This window comes from Schistocerca cancellata, chromosome 2 (assembly GCF_023864275.1).
Source record: "Schistocerca cancellata isolate TAMUIC-IGC-003103 chromosome 2, iqSchCanc2.1, whole genome shotgun sequence".
Taxonomy (NCBI): Eukaryota; Metazoa; Arthropoda; class Insecta; order Orthoptera; family Acrididae; genus Schistocerca; species Schistocerca cancellata.
Genome location: NC_064627.1, coordinates 798,822,621 through 798,838,903, shown reverse-complemented (window position 1 = coordinate 798,838,903; position 16,283 = coordinate 798,822,621). Strand labels below are relative to the sequence as shown.

Here is a 16,283-nt window from a genome sequence, read left to right as displayed (position 1 = left end):
GTCGCCTATAGTCTGCATCCAAGTGCCGACCAGGATTGCTCATTGGTTGATACGCAGCAGCTCGTCTAGACAGTGTGAGGATAATTTCACGTAACAAATGATATCGAGTGAGAAATAGTTTGCCTTTAGCACTGAAACTTTTCTGTCTTAAGTTTGTTCGTAGAGGTTAGCTTTAATCATCGTGAACAAAGTGATCGTGACTTTAGTTCTGCAGCAGATTGATGACCGCCGTTTTCACGCATACATTGCACTCACGAGGTTGTGGTTAGTTAGGACATGAGTTTAATTCATGGCTACTACAAGCGTCGTCTGTCGCGGTTCAGTCATTGGTCACCTAAAAATAGCTGCCGATAGATCATCTCGCATTTCCGACGTAGGCCCTACCTCGCAGCGGCCGCTCGTAACACTGCTTCGCCGGCCGATGTGGCCGTGCGGTTAAAGGCGCTTCAGTCTGGAACCGCGTGACCGCTACGGTCGCAGGTTCGAATCCTGCCTCGGGCATGGATGTGTGTGATGTCCTTAGGTTAGTTAGGTTTAAGTAGTTCTAGGGGACTTATGACCACATATGTTGAGTCCCATAGTGCTGAGAGCCATTTGTAACACTGCTTCGCGTAGCACATTAACAGCATTTGTGAAGTGATGCGCCATGCTTGTGTATCGCATATAGCCGATGTTGTAACATTGTAGTGGCAAGTGACAGATATCAACTGCCTCCTAATTTTAATTGGACTATAGCTGTAGCTTCGCAGGGGTCAGGAATCTGTGGCTAAGACTCCCGCAGCCAGATACAGGTAACAGGGGCGGCTCAGTGTAGATTGCACCATTAGAAATCTACATTGCGCTGTATTGGCTCTTTCCCAATATATACATATGGCCGTAGACGAAAGCAACGCTTGAAACATTCGATAACAACCTGGATGTTGTTTGTCTTTTCATTAACAATTTGGAACGTGTACAACCCAGCCAGAGATTTATACACAAGCATGTGATTTCCGGTTTGAAAGCGATGATGGATTTTTGTGGTGATAAGTTTGTCATTATGTCATCTCGTCTATTTAATCACAAATCTCATAATATTGATAGTTTTTTGCTGTCTATGCCGGCGCACATCTGTCTGCGACCATTTAATAAAGGACCTGTATAAGAACGCTTCCTTAAGCAACTGAAGTCAAGCTTCATGTAATTGTAAGTTATCCTAAATTTAGAGCAGTGTTACAAATAGAACATTCAACAATGCCATATCCTACCAGAGTGTAAAGTGTTGTAAACTTATTGAAACTGATTTACTCTATCTTATTTCACATTCCCAAGTATTAATTTCTATCGCAAAACCTATTCAGTTGCTATAATTAATGGTTATTTCTTGTAACTATTATTATTATTATTCTGTTGACTGGAGTTTCCTCTGTTTGTGAGCATCATTCCGTGGATGTACTGAAACAAATTGTCTATCTCTTGGGTGGTCATTCGGGCAGTCATTTCCCTTGCACAGTCATACATGTTTACAAATTTTGACTGTAACAGTATAGTATTAATACTGGGGGGCTAATAAGATAAACTTCTGCTAATGGCGTACCTGAGAGTTCAGGCACGGAGGGGGCGCAAAACTTGACTGGAAAAACCAAGAAAGTAAGACGGTTTCAGGATTAACCGAGAGAAGCACGGCAATTCACTCAACTCGTGAAGAAATTACTACTACTACACAGATACTTGTCGCTAGCATGGTTTATATGGAAACCTTGCGCTTGGTTGCTTCACATGGGTGACATATACAAAGTTTCCTCACGTTCAACAATACCGTTTTTGGTGCTACTTTGTTGTGGTATAAAGGTTGGGAAGCAAGTGCTATTTGATGGAAGGCTTTCGATATTTGCTGACTGAGTACTGGAGCAAGAGGTGACAACAGAGGAAATAAGCAAAAAAAGATGGAGGGGGTATGTAATTTTGTTGCCCCTCCAGGTAGTATTTTTGTCGCTCCCAAGTTTTGGGTTGGTGCAATCTGCTAAGTAAATAAAAAAGAATTCGAGACCAACCCTTATGTAGCTAATCATAATATTACTGCAGTTTTTAAACGTTGTGACAATAGACATCAATGCTGCGTTTATCCACGTTGAACCCTCGTGTAAACAGACGTATGCTCTGCCACTGAACATCAACTGCATTGCTCAAGCATCTGATGTCGTGCAAGAGCAGTGGAAGTATGCCTTACTTCTTCTTATTATCACTGTTATTATTATGTATTACGTATTTTCAATATTATGAAAAATCGTGGGGTTAGTATCGCTTTGCGTGTTCCTAAATTTCTGCGAAATCCAAACTAATCTTCCGTGATGTCGACTTCTACCAGGTTTTCAATTCTTCTGTACAGAATTTGTGTTAGTAGTTTGCAACCACGATTTATTAAACTGATAGTTCTGTAATTTTCACACCTATCACCACCTGCTTTCTTTGGAATTACAGTTATTACATGAACTCTGACACATGCTAAAACACTGAAAGTCTCAAATTTCCTTGCTTATCACTGTGCTATACGGTAGGTTTAACACTTGAAGTTTTTGCAGGACTGTCAGTTTCGCTGTGCCTGCCTGCCCTTCTTAAGTTTAAGCATGAAATTTAGAAAAAAGTAGAATTAGGAGGAACCAGTATGGGGAATTATGGCTGCATAGATAAAATATTTTCTGCCAGACCATCCAGATGAGAAAACATACGAAAATGTAATTCCAACCCTGAAAACGAAAATATAATACCAGTCCTGAAAAATTTGCAAGGCAGATTGTAGAAATACAGTTATTACGAGACTGTGGAAGAACACCAGTGAAAATATACCGCGCATATCAAATAAAGCACGGTTAATAATGGAATTCATAGATAACTACAAAAGCTTGTTAGAGCAAGTAGGTCCGTTTTATGTGTAAGAAAGTAGATAAAGGTGGTTCAGCTGTAGCAGGGACTGTCATTGTTACCAGTCAAGTCACAATTCATTCTGAACCACTTCTAACTAGGCCTTAGGGCCCTACCGCACTGGGACACCACGGCAGGTCTGCCGGCAGCACCCGGCTCTTGGCAGTACGAGGCGCCAGAGGAAGGCCTTAAGTCTCTGCTCAGTAGAAGAGCCACAAGCTTTGTGTGCAAGTTCGAAATAGAAAGGGAATGCAGAAAAAGAAGTCCTGGGCTCATCCCTTCATTGCTGATCGTGACATTAAATGATTATTTGACACGCTTTATAATGATTTAAGAAATTACGGTGCTGAATTTGCTATTATCGTGAGATAGTCATTCAGTTCATTTTACGAGGTAGTGGAAGTCTCCCGATATTAATTTACAGAAAGGTCACTGTTTCAAGGAAAGTGATCTCACAAGAGGAACAGATTTCGTGACCCGTGTACTCGGTAGATAGTAATTCGCTGACTACAGCTGTATTTACAGTTTTTGTTGCAACCGTAAACTATACATGGTAGTACTTTAAAGTTTTTTCGTTATTATAAAATAAAATTTACAAATGTTTTAGACAATATGCCTGAAACCTATCTCCTTTTTTTTACATATACTTTTTTCTTAAAATAATTCTAGCTTGTCTGATATATCGGGCCCATTAGCATCACTTGCTGCAGCAGAAGATGTAGGTGTGCTACGTCAGTCTGGAAGTTAGGTGTGCTACGTCAGTCTGGAAGTAGGTTTCGAGGAAAATTTACATTGCCTGGATAGTGAACGTTCTTTGTGTGTGGTATAAAGCTCTTGTGATTGGAGTGGAACATCAGGAACTGGCTATGAGGAAACCGAGGATCGATAGTTTCCACAATCATCCAGGCAGAGTCCAGAATGTGCATTGTTGTATGTAGTTTGAACGGGATTGTAGTGTGGAGAGACTTAGTCTCTGAACTGAGCTCCATTTACGACCTTCATAAACCCCAACACTTTTTTTTCCCATTTGTATTTCAAATAGTTCTGAGATGGAGTGTTCCAAGTTGCTGATCTCATCTGAATCTCCCAGATAAAAGATTCAGTATCAAAACTACCCACGGCATTCACGAGAGCGGATAAAACTAGGTACGGCTGAGTGGCAGGTCCTGGTACGGGAGCGGCTATAAGCCAGCAGTGCTGGCAGGCTTGCCAGCAGAACTGCCACACTCAGGTGGATGCCAGGTGCGGGAGGCTCCATTGTGTCTCTTGCGTCTGTCTGGCATCTCTGTGAGCAGATCTGCTGTGGCATCCCAGTGTGGTAGCGTGCTTAGGAACAGGCAGATTGTGTGGTCACACAGTATCAAGTAAAATTTCAGAAGGGACATTTATTTATTCTAATTCTTAAGAAACTGCAGTTCAGAGATACAAATTTAATGACAGGACATCCATATTGAAAATAGTAGAAGACACTGATGTGGCTATTAACAAAAATGTGCAGTTTGGTAGATACAATGACGTGCCCCATGAAACACACTATTTTACTTATAGGTAATTGGTGCTTTTCAAATTTAAACAGGTTTTTGATTGCAGAATTTATTTATTTCCAGTTTTACCCTACCCTACCCTTTTCTTTTAAGAGCTAGAATGTAGCCTAATTTGTGAATAGGAGCATGATCCGAAGTACTGTACATCATGAAATGAGATTGTGCTATAAACATAGGAACCTTGATATTATGTTATGGCATATGATGAAAAACTAGTGTTATCGCTAATAACAGAAACTGCAATAAAACAAATCACAAAACTGAAAAGAACTCTGCAGCCCAATAGTATCCTGGTATCCTTCAGAAAAACTGAACATAATAAAACAATAAAAACATATCAGATTTCATGAGAGCAGATTTGGAAAAAAACATTAAATTCAAATAGTTAGATAATATAATACAACAAAATTGACATGATGGAGGGATTATGAAAAGCTCGTAGGAATATAAGAGTTATCAGTAACAGTTGATACTTCAGCAGCCCTATGTGCCCATCCATTACCACTTACTCTTGCCTCAACCCAGATAAATCAAACAACATCAAAGACTGTGCAACACATCTTTACAAACTTGCACGTCTTCATTGTGTCACGTTTTATATATGAATATTCACCACTATACTTGGTAAGCTCACACATGGACATAGAAGAACTGTCCACCTTGAGGACACCCAGTTACTGAGCATACTGTACATCTTGACCCAAGGACCCCAAGTGTCTGCTACATCACAAGAACTACTTAGATCCTACCCTCCAATACTAGTTTCTATGTACACAAGAGATGGGAACTTACCAACGAACATGTCATCACGTCCAGACACCTCCATGGATTTAACCTCCATTAGCACTATGTCCCTCACCCTTTTCTACTATTTTATATTTTTATTTATTTATTTTGGGAATATACTCTTAAGTGCCATTTACTTTATCTCCTCAGCTCCCTTCTTCTTGAAACACTTTTGGTTTTTCCCAGTGTTTTTTCCGCTTTGTATCTAGTTCTTCAACATACAATGTTAAAAATTAATTTCTCTTTCCCTTATTCCATCTTTACTTCTTGATGTGCCCTTCTGTCATCTCTGGACTGAAACTGTCACAGTGATAAAGAATGGAAATTTGACACAATCTGTTCAGTCATGACTGGTAAATGATGCAGACCTAGTGAAAAGTAATGTAGTATGTTTGACCTCCTACTCCCTCTGATGCTTTGCTCTTCTAAGTCTCGTAACTTCACAACAGCTGCATCCCTTTCATACTGGCCTCTAAATGATCTACCCCTCCTTTTCAACCTTCTCCAGTATATTCCTCTTTCCACCCTGAGCAAGGAACCAACAGTTCTGAAAACTAGGATAGCTTTTTAGTACTTAAATGTGTCTAGTAGCATTACTTAGACTGTTGCCATCTAAAGGTAAGTAGTGGCTATGCATGATATCTTCTTGTAATTTTATAGCTTTTTCTAAGGTTGATAAAATTCATTGACAAAGTAAGCTATTGGAACAGGCAACCAGATTTTCATGTACTGTCTTTCTCGTAACTCAGTTTTTATAACAGTGATGACAACAGAACTTGACAGTTCTTTTGCACTGTTTATTCGCAATTATATGACTGCCTCTGCAACCTTCTGCTAAAGAAATTTTCAATTCTGTAATGAAGAGTAACATAATCTCCATTTTGAATGTTTTCTTACAGATTGTCATTTCCATTTAAATGAGTGGGACTTAAGTGTTGGACACAAAAGCAAATATAATATTTAGATGTATTTTTATGTGTTTATCCCATTTTAATTTTTTTATTTGTTTTGTGCAGATGGTCACATACTTTCGAATTTATATTAGGGTTAAGTTACTAACAAAGAGAATTTTATGACTTTCAGAGTGCAACAATGAATGAGAAGGAGGACACTGATGCCATACCACACCCGAGGGGTTCAGCAAACCCACTCTCTGCACTCACATTCTGGTAAGGGAATCCAATATTTTTATTCATGATAGAGAGAACAGACAAAAATAACTGTTCATTTCTAGAAACATGTAATTTAATGATATGTTAATATGTTACATTCAAGCATAAGACACTTCAGTTCCTGTGTAAGTAGTTACACTACATTTTTGTTAAGTGTCCAGATACTTTATTTATAAAATGTCTTTCTTGTCACCTAGCAGTTGTAGTATGAAGTAAATATGTGACTGAATATGTGACTGAATCCTGCTGACTTCAAAAAAGTTTGCATTTTTTTGTAAACTGAAAAATATATAACGAAGAGTCAGGCTGTACAGAAAAAAATATGTCTAACACTTTTTCTTTTTGATGTTATTAAAGGTGCAAAGAAAATCTGAAAATGATGAAAAGCAATCAAAAAGCTGCACCAAGTGCTGCTGAAACTTGATACGATATGACAAAAGAAGCTATTCAGATCCTCAAACAATGGAAAATCCAGGATGGAATGTAACAATATTATGAAAAGGAAAGCTACTACTTGGCAAGTAGGGGAGATGCTGAGTCACAGATAGGCACAACAAAAAGACTCTTACAGTTAAAGCTTTCAGTCATTATGGCCTGCATCAAGAATAGATCTCTCTCTCAAACACACACACACACGCACACACACACACACACACACACACACACACAAACACAGCTCACATACAAAAGTGCAGTCTCAGGCAACTGAAACCACACTGCGAGCAGCAGCACCAGTGCATGATGGGAGTGGTGACTGGAGAGGGGTAAGGTGGAGGCTGTGGCAGGGGAGGTATAGTATGGTCAGGATGGCTGATAGTGAAATGCTGCAGGTTAGATGGCAGGCAGGGGAGAGGTTGGGGGGGGGGGGGAGGAGTAGAAAAGGAGAGAAATAAAAATACTGGAAGTGATGGTTGAATGATGACTGTCTAGTGCTGGAATGGGATCAGGGAAGAGGCTGGATGGGTGAGGACAGCGACTAACGAAGGTCGAGGCCGGGAGGGTTATGGGAATGTAGGATACATTGCAGGGAAAGTTCCCACCTGTGCAAGTCAGAAAAGCTGGTGTTGGAGGGAAGGTTCCATATGGCACAGGCTGTGAAGCAGTCATTGAAATGAAGGATATCATGTTTGGCAATGTGTTCAGCAATAGGGTGGTCCACTCGTTTCTTGGCCACAGTTGGTCAGTGGCCATTCATGCAGACAGACAGCTTGTTGGTTGTCATGCCTACATAGAATGCAGTACAGCGGTTGCAGCTTAATTTGTAGACCACATGACTGGTTTCACAAGTAGTCCTCCTGCCTTTGATGAGATAGGTGATGTTAGTGACCGGACTGAAGTAGGTGGTGGTGGGAGGACGTATGGGACAGGTCTTGCATCTAGATCTATTACAGAGGTATGAGCCATGACGTAACAGAATGGGAGCAGGGGTTGTGTAAGGATGGATGAGTATATTTTGTAGGTTCGGTGGAAGGTGGAACACCACTGTGGGAGGGGTGGGAAGGATAGTGGTCAGGACATTTCTCATTTCAGGGCATGACGAGAGTTAATTGTAACCCTGGTGGAGAAGGTCATTCAGTTGCCAAACATGATATCCTTCATTTCAATGACTACTTCACAGCCTCTGCCATATGGATCCTTCCCACCAACACCATTTTTTCTGAATTGCGCAGGTGGGAACTTTCCCTGTAATGCATCCTACGTTCCCGTAACCCTCCTGGCTGCAACCTTCATAAGTCACTGTCCTCACCTGTCCAGACTATTCCCTGTTCCCGTTCTAGCACTACACAGTCGTCATTTCACCATCACACCCAGTCTTTTTCTTTCTCTCCTTTTCCGCTACTTCCCCCCCTCTCCCCATCTCTCCCCTCCCCTCCATCTAACCTGCAGCACTTCACTGTCCACCAACCCCACCATACTATCCCTTCCCTCCCCAACCCCAGCCCCCTTCTTTTCCCCACCCAGTCACCACTCCCATCATGCACTAGTGCTGATGCTTGCAGTGTGGTTTCAGTTGACTGAGACTGCACTTGTGTGTGCAAGTTGCATTTGCATGAGTGTGCATATGTGCATGTGTGTGTGTGTGTGTGTGTGTGTGTGTGTGTGTGTGTGTGTGTGTGTCATCTATTATTGATGCAGGCCTTAACTGCCAAAAGCTTTAATTGTAAGAGTCTTTTTGTTGTGCCTATCTGCTACTCACCATCTCTACTATATGGTGAGTAGCAACTTTCCTTTTCATAATATTGTTACGCAGATCCTCAGTTAGGCGGTTATTACAGTACTCTTTGTTACAAAGCTCTCAGGCACAGGATATCCTCGTTCACTATCCAACAATCTTTGATAGAATTTCTGCAGTAATAAAGAGGGTTTATAAAATGATGGTCAACAATTTCCCAAGTTCTGAATGGTCTTGGAATCAGGAAATTGTCCCAACTTTTGATAGGAAGAGAGTCTTAGACAACGAAAAAGAGTGTATTTCAGAATACTTTCTGCCTTCTGTTCATATAACAGTAAATATTTTTATAACAGTTAGATAATAGTATTAATATTTGCAACAATGTAGGAAAGGACAGATTGCTACTTACTGTAAAGAAGACATGTTAAGTTGCAGATAGGCACAATTGAAAGACACTTACATAAAGCTTTCAGCCACAGCCTTCATCAGCAAATAAGAACACACACCATTCATACACACAAGCAAGCACACTTTGTTCACACATGACAGGCAACTCCAGCATCTCGAGCCAGAATGCAAATATCATGTGGGATGCAAGCAGCAACCTGGAGGAGACAGAGAAGGGGAGGGGATAGAAGTGTATGGGTGGGGGCAGAGACGAACGCTGTCTGATGGTATGTGCTAGGTATGGTACTACAATGCCAACAGGCACAGCATGAGGAGATTATGGGGCAAGGCTGTGGGGAAAAAAGGAGCAAAACGGGAGAGGAGCTGGGAAAGATGGGCAGTTGCATTGACAGAGAGCAGCAAATAAACAGGGTGGGAGATGAGAATGGGGAAGAGATGATAGGACAGAGGGGGTAGAAACTGTTGGGTGGAGGGTGTGGGGACATATGTTCCTGTAGGTTGAGGCTGGGATAATTACAGGAGCGGAGAATACTTTGGAAAGATAACTCCCATTTGTACAGTTCAGAAAAGCTGGTGGTGTAGAGAAGGATTCAGATGGCTAGGATAGTGAAGCAGCCATTGAAATCAAATGCATTATGTTGAGCCGCATGTTGTACCACAGATTGGCCTACTTTGCTCTTGGCAACAGTTTGGTGGTGGCTGTTCTTCCTGGTGGACAGGTGATTTGTAGTCACACCAGTATAAAAAGCTGTGCAGTGATTGCAGTAGAGCTGGTAAATGGCATGGCTCCTTTCACAGGTGGCCTGGCCCCTGATGGGGTAGGCTAAACCTGTGACAGGACTGAAACAGTAAGTGCTGGGTGGATAGATTTGGCAGGTCTTGCATCTTGGTCTTCCACAGTGATATGAGCCTTGTGGCAAGGGGTTGGGATTGGCAGTGGCTTATGGATGGACTAGGATGTTGCAGAGATTGGGTAGGTGACAGAACACCACTTTAGTGGGTGTGGAAAGTATCTCTGGCAGGATGTCCCTCATTTCAGTGCATTATGATAGGTAATCAAAGCCTTGACGAAGGATGTGGTTCAGTTGTTCCAGTCTGTGATGGTACAAAGTGACAAAGGGAACATTCCTTTGTGGCTGGTTTTGGGGGTGGTGGGAGGATTGGGGTTGTGTGCGGAAATCACACAGGAGACCTGTTTGCGGACTAGGTCTGGGAGATATTGCCTATCTGTGAAGGGCATGGTGGGAATGAATTTAATAAAATTAAATGTTGCTGGGTGCACATATTTGTATTGTTACTGTAATTTTAAAATGAAGTTGCGCCTATTTTATGACAGCTGACTTCATTACAAAGAGATATTCATGACATCAGTTTCTGCAAGAGAAGTACATGATTTACCAGATGAAAATTTTTTGTGAGATCTAACAATAATCCCACAGTGTTTTTTCTTCGTTTCGATAGATAGAGACACTGTGCAAAAATTCTGTGACAGCTGCTGTGGTGCTGTGATCTTTATACGAGAAGACTGTTGTCTGCAAAAAGGTCATTAAGCTGTGCCAGCATCACTGACTCAAAGATTGTACTATGCACAGGAATCAGTGATATTGGTCTGCAGTTTTATTTTTCTTCCTTTGATTCTATTTTGTGCACTGGTCTGATAATGCTCCTCTTCAGTGCATTGGGAAATGTACCTTCTTTGAGATGAGGGAGTTGATGTAATGTAATTAGCTGAATCACAACATTTGTGCATTTTTTGATTTCTGTGCTGGAAAGAGTGTTTACATGAAATATATTTGCAGTTGTGAATACAGATAATCATCAGCTGTATAATGGAATTATGATAATGGAAATTTGTGACAGACCAGGACTCAAACCCAGATTTCCTGCTTTCACGAGCACTCACTTTACCATTAGGCTATCTGAGCATGCTCCGTGGCCATACCCAAACTTCCAAATGTTGTCAGCCCTCAAGCATGCTCGTATAGCCTAATGGTAAGGCAACCACTCATGATAAACAGGAAATCTGGGTTCGAGTCCCAGTCTTGCACAAATTTTCATTCCTGTCATACCATTATACAGCTGATGGTTGTCCCTATTTGCAACTGTGAATATGTTTCATGTATTTCATAATGGCTGTAGTTGCCACACTACTTGTTCCTTTGGACATGCGTGCATGTTGGAAGGAATTTTGTATTGTCATTCTGAACAACAAAGGCACTGCAGTATCAAGCTCGAGTGTTTATTTTTTAGTGCAGAATTATTTTGCTTATGTATTGTTCTCTAATTTCTTCACATTCAAAGTTAGCTATGTATCAGGATGTTGAGTGGGTCTGTGACTAGAATTATGGTGCCAGTGGATGAGATAACATCCTTGTTAAGAATGTGACAAACAGTTTTTTGCTTTTGCGATCTTCATGTCTGATATTTATTGCTTCCCTTTCTGTGTTCATAGATGTTTTTCGGTATTTGTTAATGATGTTCCAGGAGGCTCACTTACATGTGCTGACTGTGCTATTGATTAACAGTGGAGTTGTTTCCTATGATTTAGGATTTTTGGTTTGAAACTTTAACTGAGACTGGTTTACTTTTCCTTGAAAATTTGCAGCTTAGATGATTTGTAAACTGTATAGGGTGAGTCAATAACTGTTGCCACCAAAAATAACTCTGAAAGTACGATAGAGCTGAAAAGTTTGTGGGACACAAATTGCGTGGCACAACAGGGGCCATAATATGATGTTGGTTCTTTGTTGCTAGGTGGGGTCGCCTCAGAGATATGAAGGTCAACCTTTTTTTTTTTTTTAATGGGATGCTATAGTTTGGTACTTATTTTCTGACAGTGGCTATCGAGATGAATCCGATGATGTGTAACAGTAAGGTTTTTGAAGGTCAACGAAGGTCACAAAGGTGACATGAACGTCCATTTACAGAAGGTGCTCAAAGTGATGACCATTGCTATCAATGCAGTGCTGCAATCTTCTTATTGTGGATTGGGTGGTATTCCTTATCACATTGGCACTTATCGAAGCACATGCTCTGACAATTCTCTCTTGCATATCTTCAGGTGTAGTTGGAACGTCTTTATAAACAATGATCCAGTCCAACGATTTGGGAATTGTGTCTGCTACTCATTTCTAGCCATCAGCGAAAAATGTACCAGGCACCCATCGTGTTGATACCACATTCTGTTCCTTGTTCCTAAAGGTATTTCTTCCAATAACAGACCTAATGTTTCTTGCAGGAAAGTGGTTTACTTCCTACCATTAAGATTTCCTTCAATGAAATAGGGGCCTATCATTCTGTGCTCCAGAATCCCACACCATAAATTCACCAACCACGGTTTTTGGTGTGCGACTTGCCACAGCCAACATGGATTTTCAGTTGCCCAATAATGCATGTTATGCAAATTAACATTTCCATGGTTTGTGAATGTAACCTCATCAGTAAATAAAATCAAATTAATAAATGTGTCATCCCTCTGAATCTGAAGTTGAGCCCATCGGCAGATTCAATGTGATGCATACAATCCGTACCAGTTTATTCTTGGTGGAGACTGATGTGGTAAGGATGATATTTATGGCGATGCAGAACAAGAATAACACTACTCTGGCTCATGCCAGATTCCCTTGCGATTTGACGTGAACTGACACAATGATCTCGAACCACAGTGGCAAGAGTACCAATTTCCATTTGCTCATTAGTAACTTTCCTTTGCTGGATATGTTTCTGATGCATTAATGATCCAGTTGTTCTCAATTTATCATACACATAGGGTGAGTACATCGAGGATATCTTTCAGCTTATAAATCTCTAGCTCTCACTGAGTTTCATTGGCATTCTCCGTAAATGAGAAGTATATCAACTGTTCTTCGAAGGAACACATCATTCACGTTCACTTGATTTGATGATACTAGTCTTACCGTTAGTGTTGAATTGTGAAACCATTGAATGGTGTTTACATGTCAATGGCATGTTAGATGGATACACCATATTCGGCAAATAGTTACTATTTGCACAATATACAAGAGAGAATTGTCAAAGCATGTGCTTCGATAAGTGCCAAAGTGATAAGGAATACCACTCAATCCATGATAAGAAAATTGCAGCACTGTATTGACACCAATAATCATCACTTTGAACACCTTCTGTAAATGGACATTCATGCCGCCTTTTTTACCTTTGTTGGCCTTCAAAGACCTTACTGTTACACATCATTGGATTTGTCTTGATAGCTGCTGTCAGAAAATAAGTACCAAACTATAGCATCCCATTTAAAAAAACAAAGTTGACCTTCATATCTCTGATGTGACCTCACCTAGCAACAAAAAACCAGTGTCATATTATGGCCCCTGTTGTCCCATGCAACATTTGTTTCACAAACTTTTCAGGTCCTGTCATACTTTCGTAGTTATTTTTGGTGCAAATAGTGACTCACCCTGTATAGAGCTTGACTAACCTAGCTTGTAATTTCAACTCAACTCTTTTTTTCCCCAGGGATTGGGAATTGTTTAATCTTTATCCCCTTGGATTGGGAGTTGTGTGTGTTTTTCTTTTGTCTTTTTTTTCTTTTGTTTTAACTGGTGCCCCTGTGCTGAATGCTTGGTGTGGCACCTTGCGAGTCAGGCACGATGTCAGAGGATGGGTCTGGTGGTGGTGGTTAGGCAGTGAGTGTTGTGGGCAGTTCTGCTGGGATATAGGGTGGTGTGAATGGTGGGGTGGCCTCCATTCTTGGATCCCAAGTGCTGTTCAGTGGCATTGCCTGGGTACCATTTTTGTCATTTAGTGCCATCACAGTACTGACAACTGGCGGTGCACAAGGGCTGGGGACATAGAATGCACATGCCATCTTCAATCTCGATGGATACTGTGCTGGCAGCACTGCAGAGATGGATAGAAAAGGTCTTCTCCCCACACTTCAGCACAAGGTGCAGGCCAGTGTACTGCAGGATTGCTGGCTGCCTGGCGTTCATTCAGAGCAAGATATGTCTGCATGTGTGGAGGCTCAGATGCATGAAAGAGCTGTGCTTGCTGTAGTATTGCAGGATTGCAAGGGCCAGGCATGTCGTGAAGTTGTGGAGCTGGTGTACAGATGCCAGGGTGCTGGTGGTAACCAACAGGGACTGTGGCTTAATGAAGTTTCCTGGGACAGCAAGTGGTTGCTGTTACACACTGTGGTGGCAGTCACACCCAGGTCAGTTTTGTGGGCCACTCAAAAGCCTGGGAGAACTAGTGGCAGGGCGGTAGACCAAGTTATGGATTGACGGGTAAGGGCAGCTTTTAGCGTCCTGTGGAATCTCATTACCATGCTGTTAGTGGCAGGGTGTTAACTTGTCTTAAAATGGATAAGTGCACAGTAAGTTTTGGTGAGCGTTTTAAATTGATTGTCATCCATGTTTCATCATCACATGGCAGAGATGCCCAAAATGTAAGACCTAGGCATCTGTGAAAGCCTTGGCCATTGTGTCCATGTGATGTCAGCCAGCAGGACAACTTCCAGCCACCGAGTGAAACTATTGATAATGGTGAGGATGTAGTGGTGGCCATTGGACGATGGAAGGGGACCTACAATGTTAGTATGGACAGGGGAAGAATGATGGTTCACCAGAGGGAAAGAAGCGATAGGGATATATAAATGACGGCCTACCTCAGTGCTCTGGTATGGGAGCCTGGGTGAGTGAGAAGAGAGACTCAAAGACACTGTTCACCATGATGGCTGCCACATCAACATTTGTATAGACCTTCATGGCTAATATGGCGCGGACTGCGTCAGACACGCACATGACCCAATTCGTGTATTGTTGACTCGTCAAGTGCATGGAGGTAATGGAGGAGTAGTAAGGGACGCATGTTGGTGCATTCCTCTGATGAAAATAGTACGTGCATGCAATGCATTTCTGATTCAGACAGCTACATTTTTGGCCTGACTTTCAGGGCACCAAATCTGCTTGACTGTGGCAGGTTTGTGATGATGTCGTGCACCTCCACATCATCTGAAGGCTGGAGCTGCACAACCATTAGGGTGAATTGTGTGGAGTCACTGGTACTTGAGGAGCCTGCAAATATGCGCACAGTGGTGGAAGAAAGTGTGAAACCCAGCCATATGCGCTGGTGGACCCAAAGAGGGCAGATGTATGGGGGGGGGGGGGGGGGGTTGAAGGTGGATTGGTTGACAGCCAGGGCTCAACTCAAAGGTAATGGCAAGCAGGGATCGATTCATCCTGATGTGACACTTCACTCACTGTGTTGTGCACTGGAATGGTGGAGTAGTGTGCCAGTGTGTCAAGCACTAGACAGGTGGTGGGAGCTTGACATCAGCAGCCACTTGGTGCGGGGCCTGTCGTGTGCAGCTTGGCCTGGGGGGATGGGGGTTGCCCATGGGTTTGCTAGGTGTGGAGGGTAAAATGGACAGACATTCGAATACTGAACAGTTTCTTTATTGGAGTGTTAACAGGCAGAATTAACTGCAGAGTTCATTTACAAAGGTAAATGCCCACTAAAATGTGTATGAACAGCTGAACAGAAAGTCTCTATTTAATCAGTCCAGTAATCCCCATCACTCATGAAGCTGTTATGAGTACACATGTGGGATGCACATAGGTGTGTTGGAAACTAGTTTACACACTTTTTTTAAGACAATATGAGAAACATTGTTAATGTCCATGGAGTGTAGTAAATGGGGATAATCTAACACAGTGATCAAGAAAATATGTAAATACAAATAAATGAACTTGGAGATACCATAAACATATATAATGTAACACAATGATCAAAGCAAAATACAATATACAAGTAAATGAACTTGAGGTGCCAGAAGTGAAACTAATCTAACACAGTGATTAAAGCAAATACAAAATACAAATAAACAACTTGAGGTACTGTAGGGGAAGCTAATCTTACACAATTGGGAAGTTCAGTCTCTAACAGCTACACGTGTTGCACCACAGGGGTTTGCATATAGCTCATAAAAGAGACTATATCTTGCTTCACTCACTAGAATTTAACAGGCTTTGTGAATGGGATACTCCATTCTCAGGACATGAGATCCCCAAGTGGGTGCTGAATAAAGTTCCTCTGAAATATGTTATCAGTCTTGCCCACTAGTTCTCCAAAGGAGTCATGGGAGCTTGCAATGTTGTTCGCTTTGTAGACATGCAAAACTGACTCATTATTGATGTCTTCATGGATCCTGCACCTATCTGGCAACACCATGGCAAACTGTTAAGTTCTGACAATGAAATAACTTGAACATAAATTTGAGACCAAAGGAACATTTAAGAACTTGCACTTGTTGTGTGGACAGTT

At 41.7% G+C, this 16,283-nt stretch overlaps 1 protein-coding gene across 1 annotated transcript in view; it reads left to right on the top strand.

The window, feature by feature from the left end:
• The window catches only part of LOC126162653 (probable multidrug resistance-associated protein lethal(2)03659), a 316,093-nt gene that overhangs the window by 59,850 nt on the left and 239,960 nt on the right, over positions 1-16,283 (top strand). Inside the window, exon 2 of the mRNA XM_049919291.1 lies at positions 6,315-6,400. Coding sequence (XP_049775248.1) covers positions 6,324-6,400 — 77 coding nt within the window. The 5' untranslated portion in view covers positions 6,315-6,323. The remainder of the gene's footprint in view (positions 1-6,314; positions 6,401-16,283) is intronic.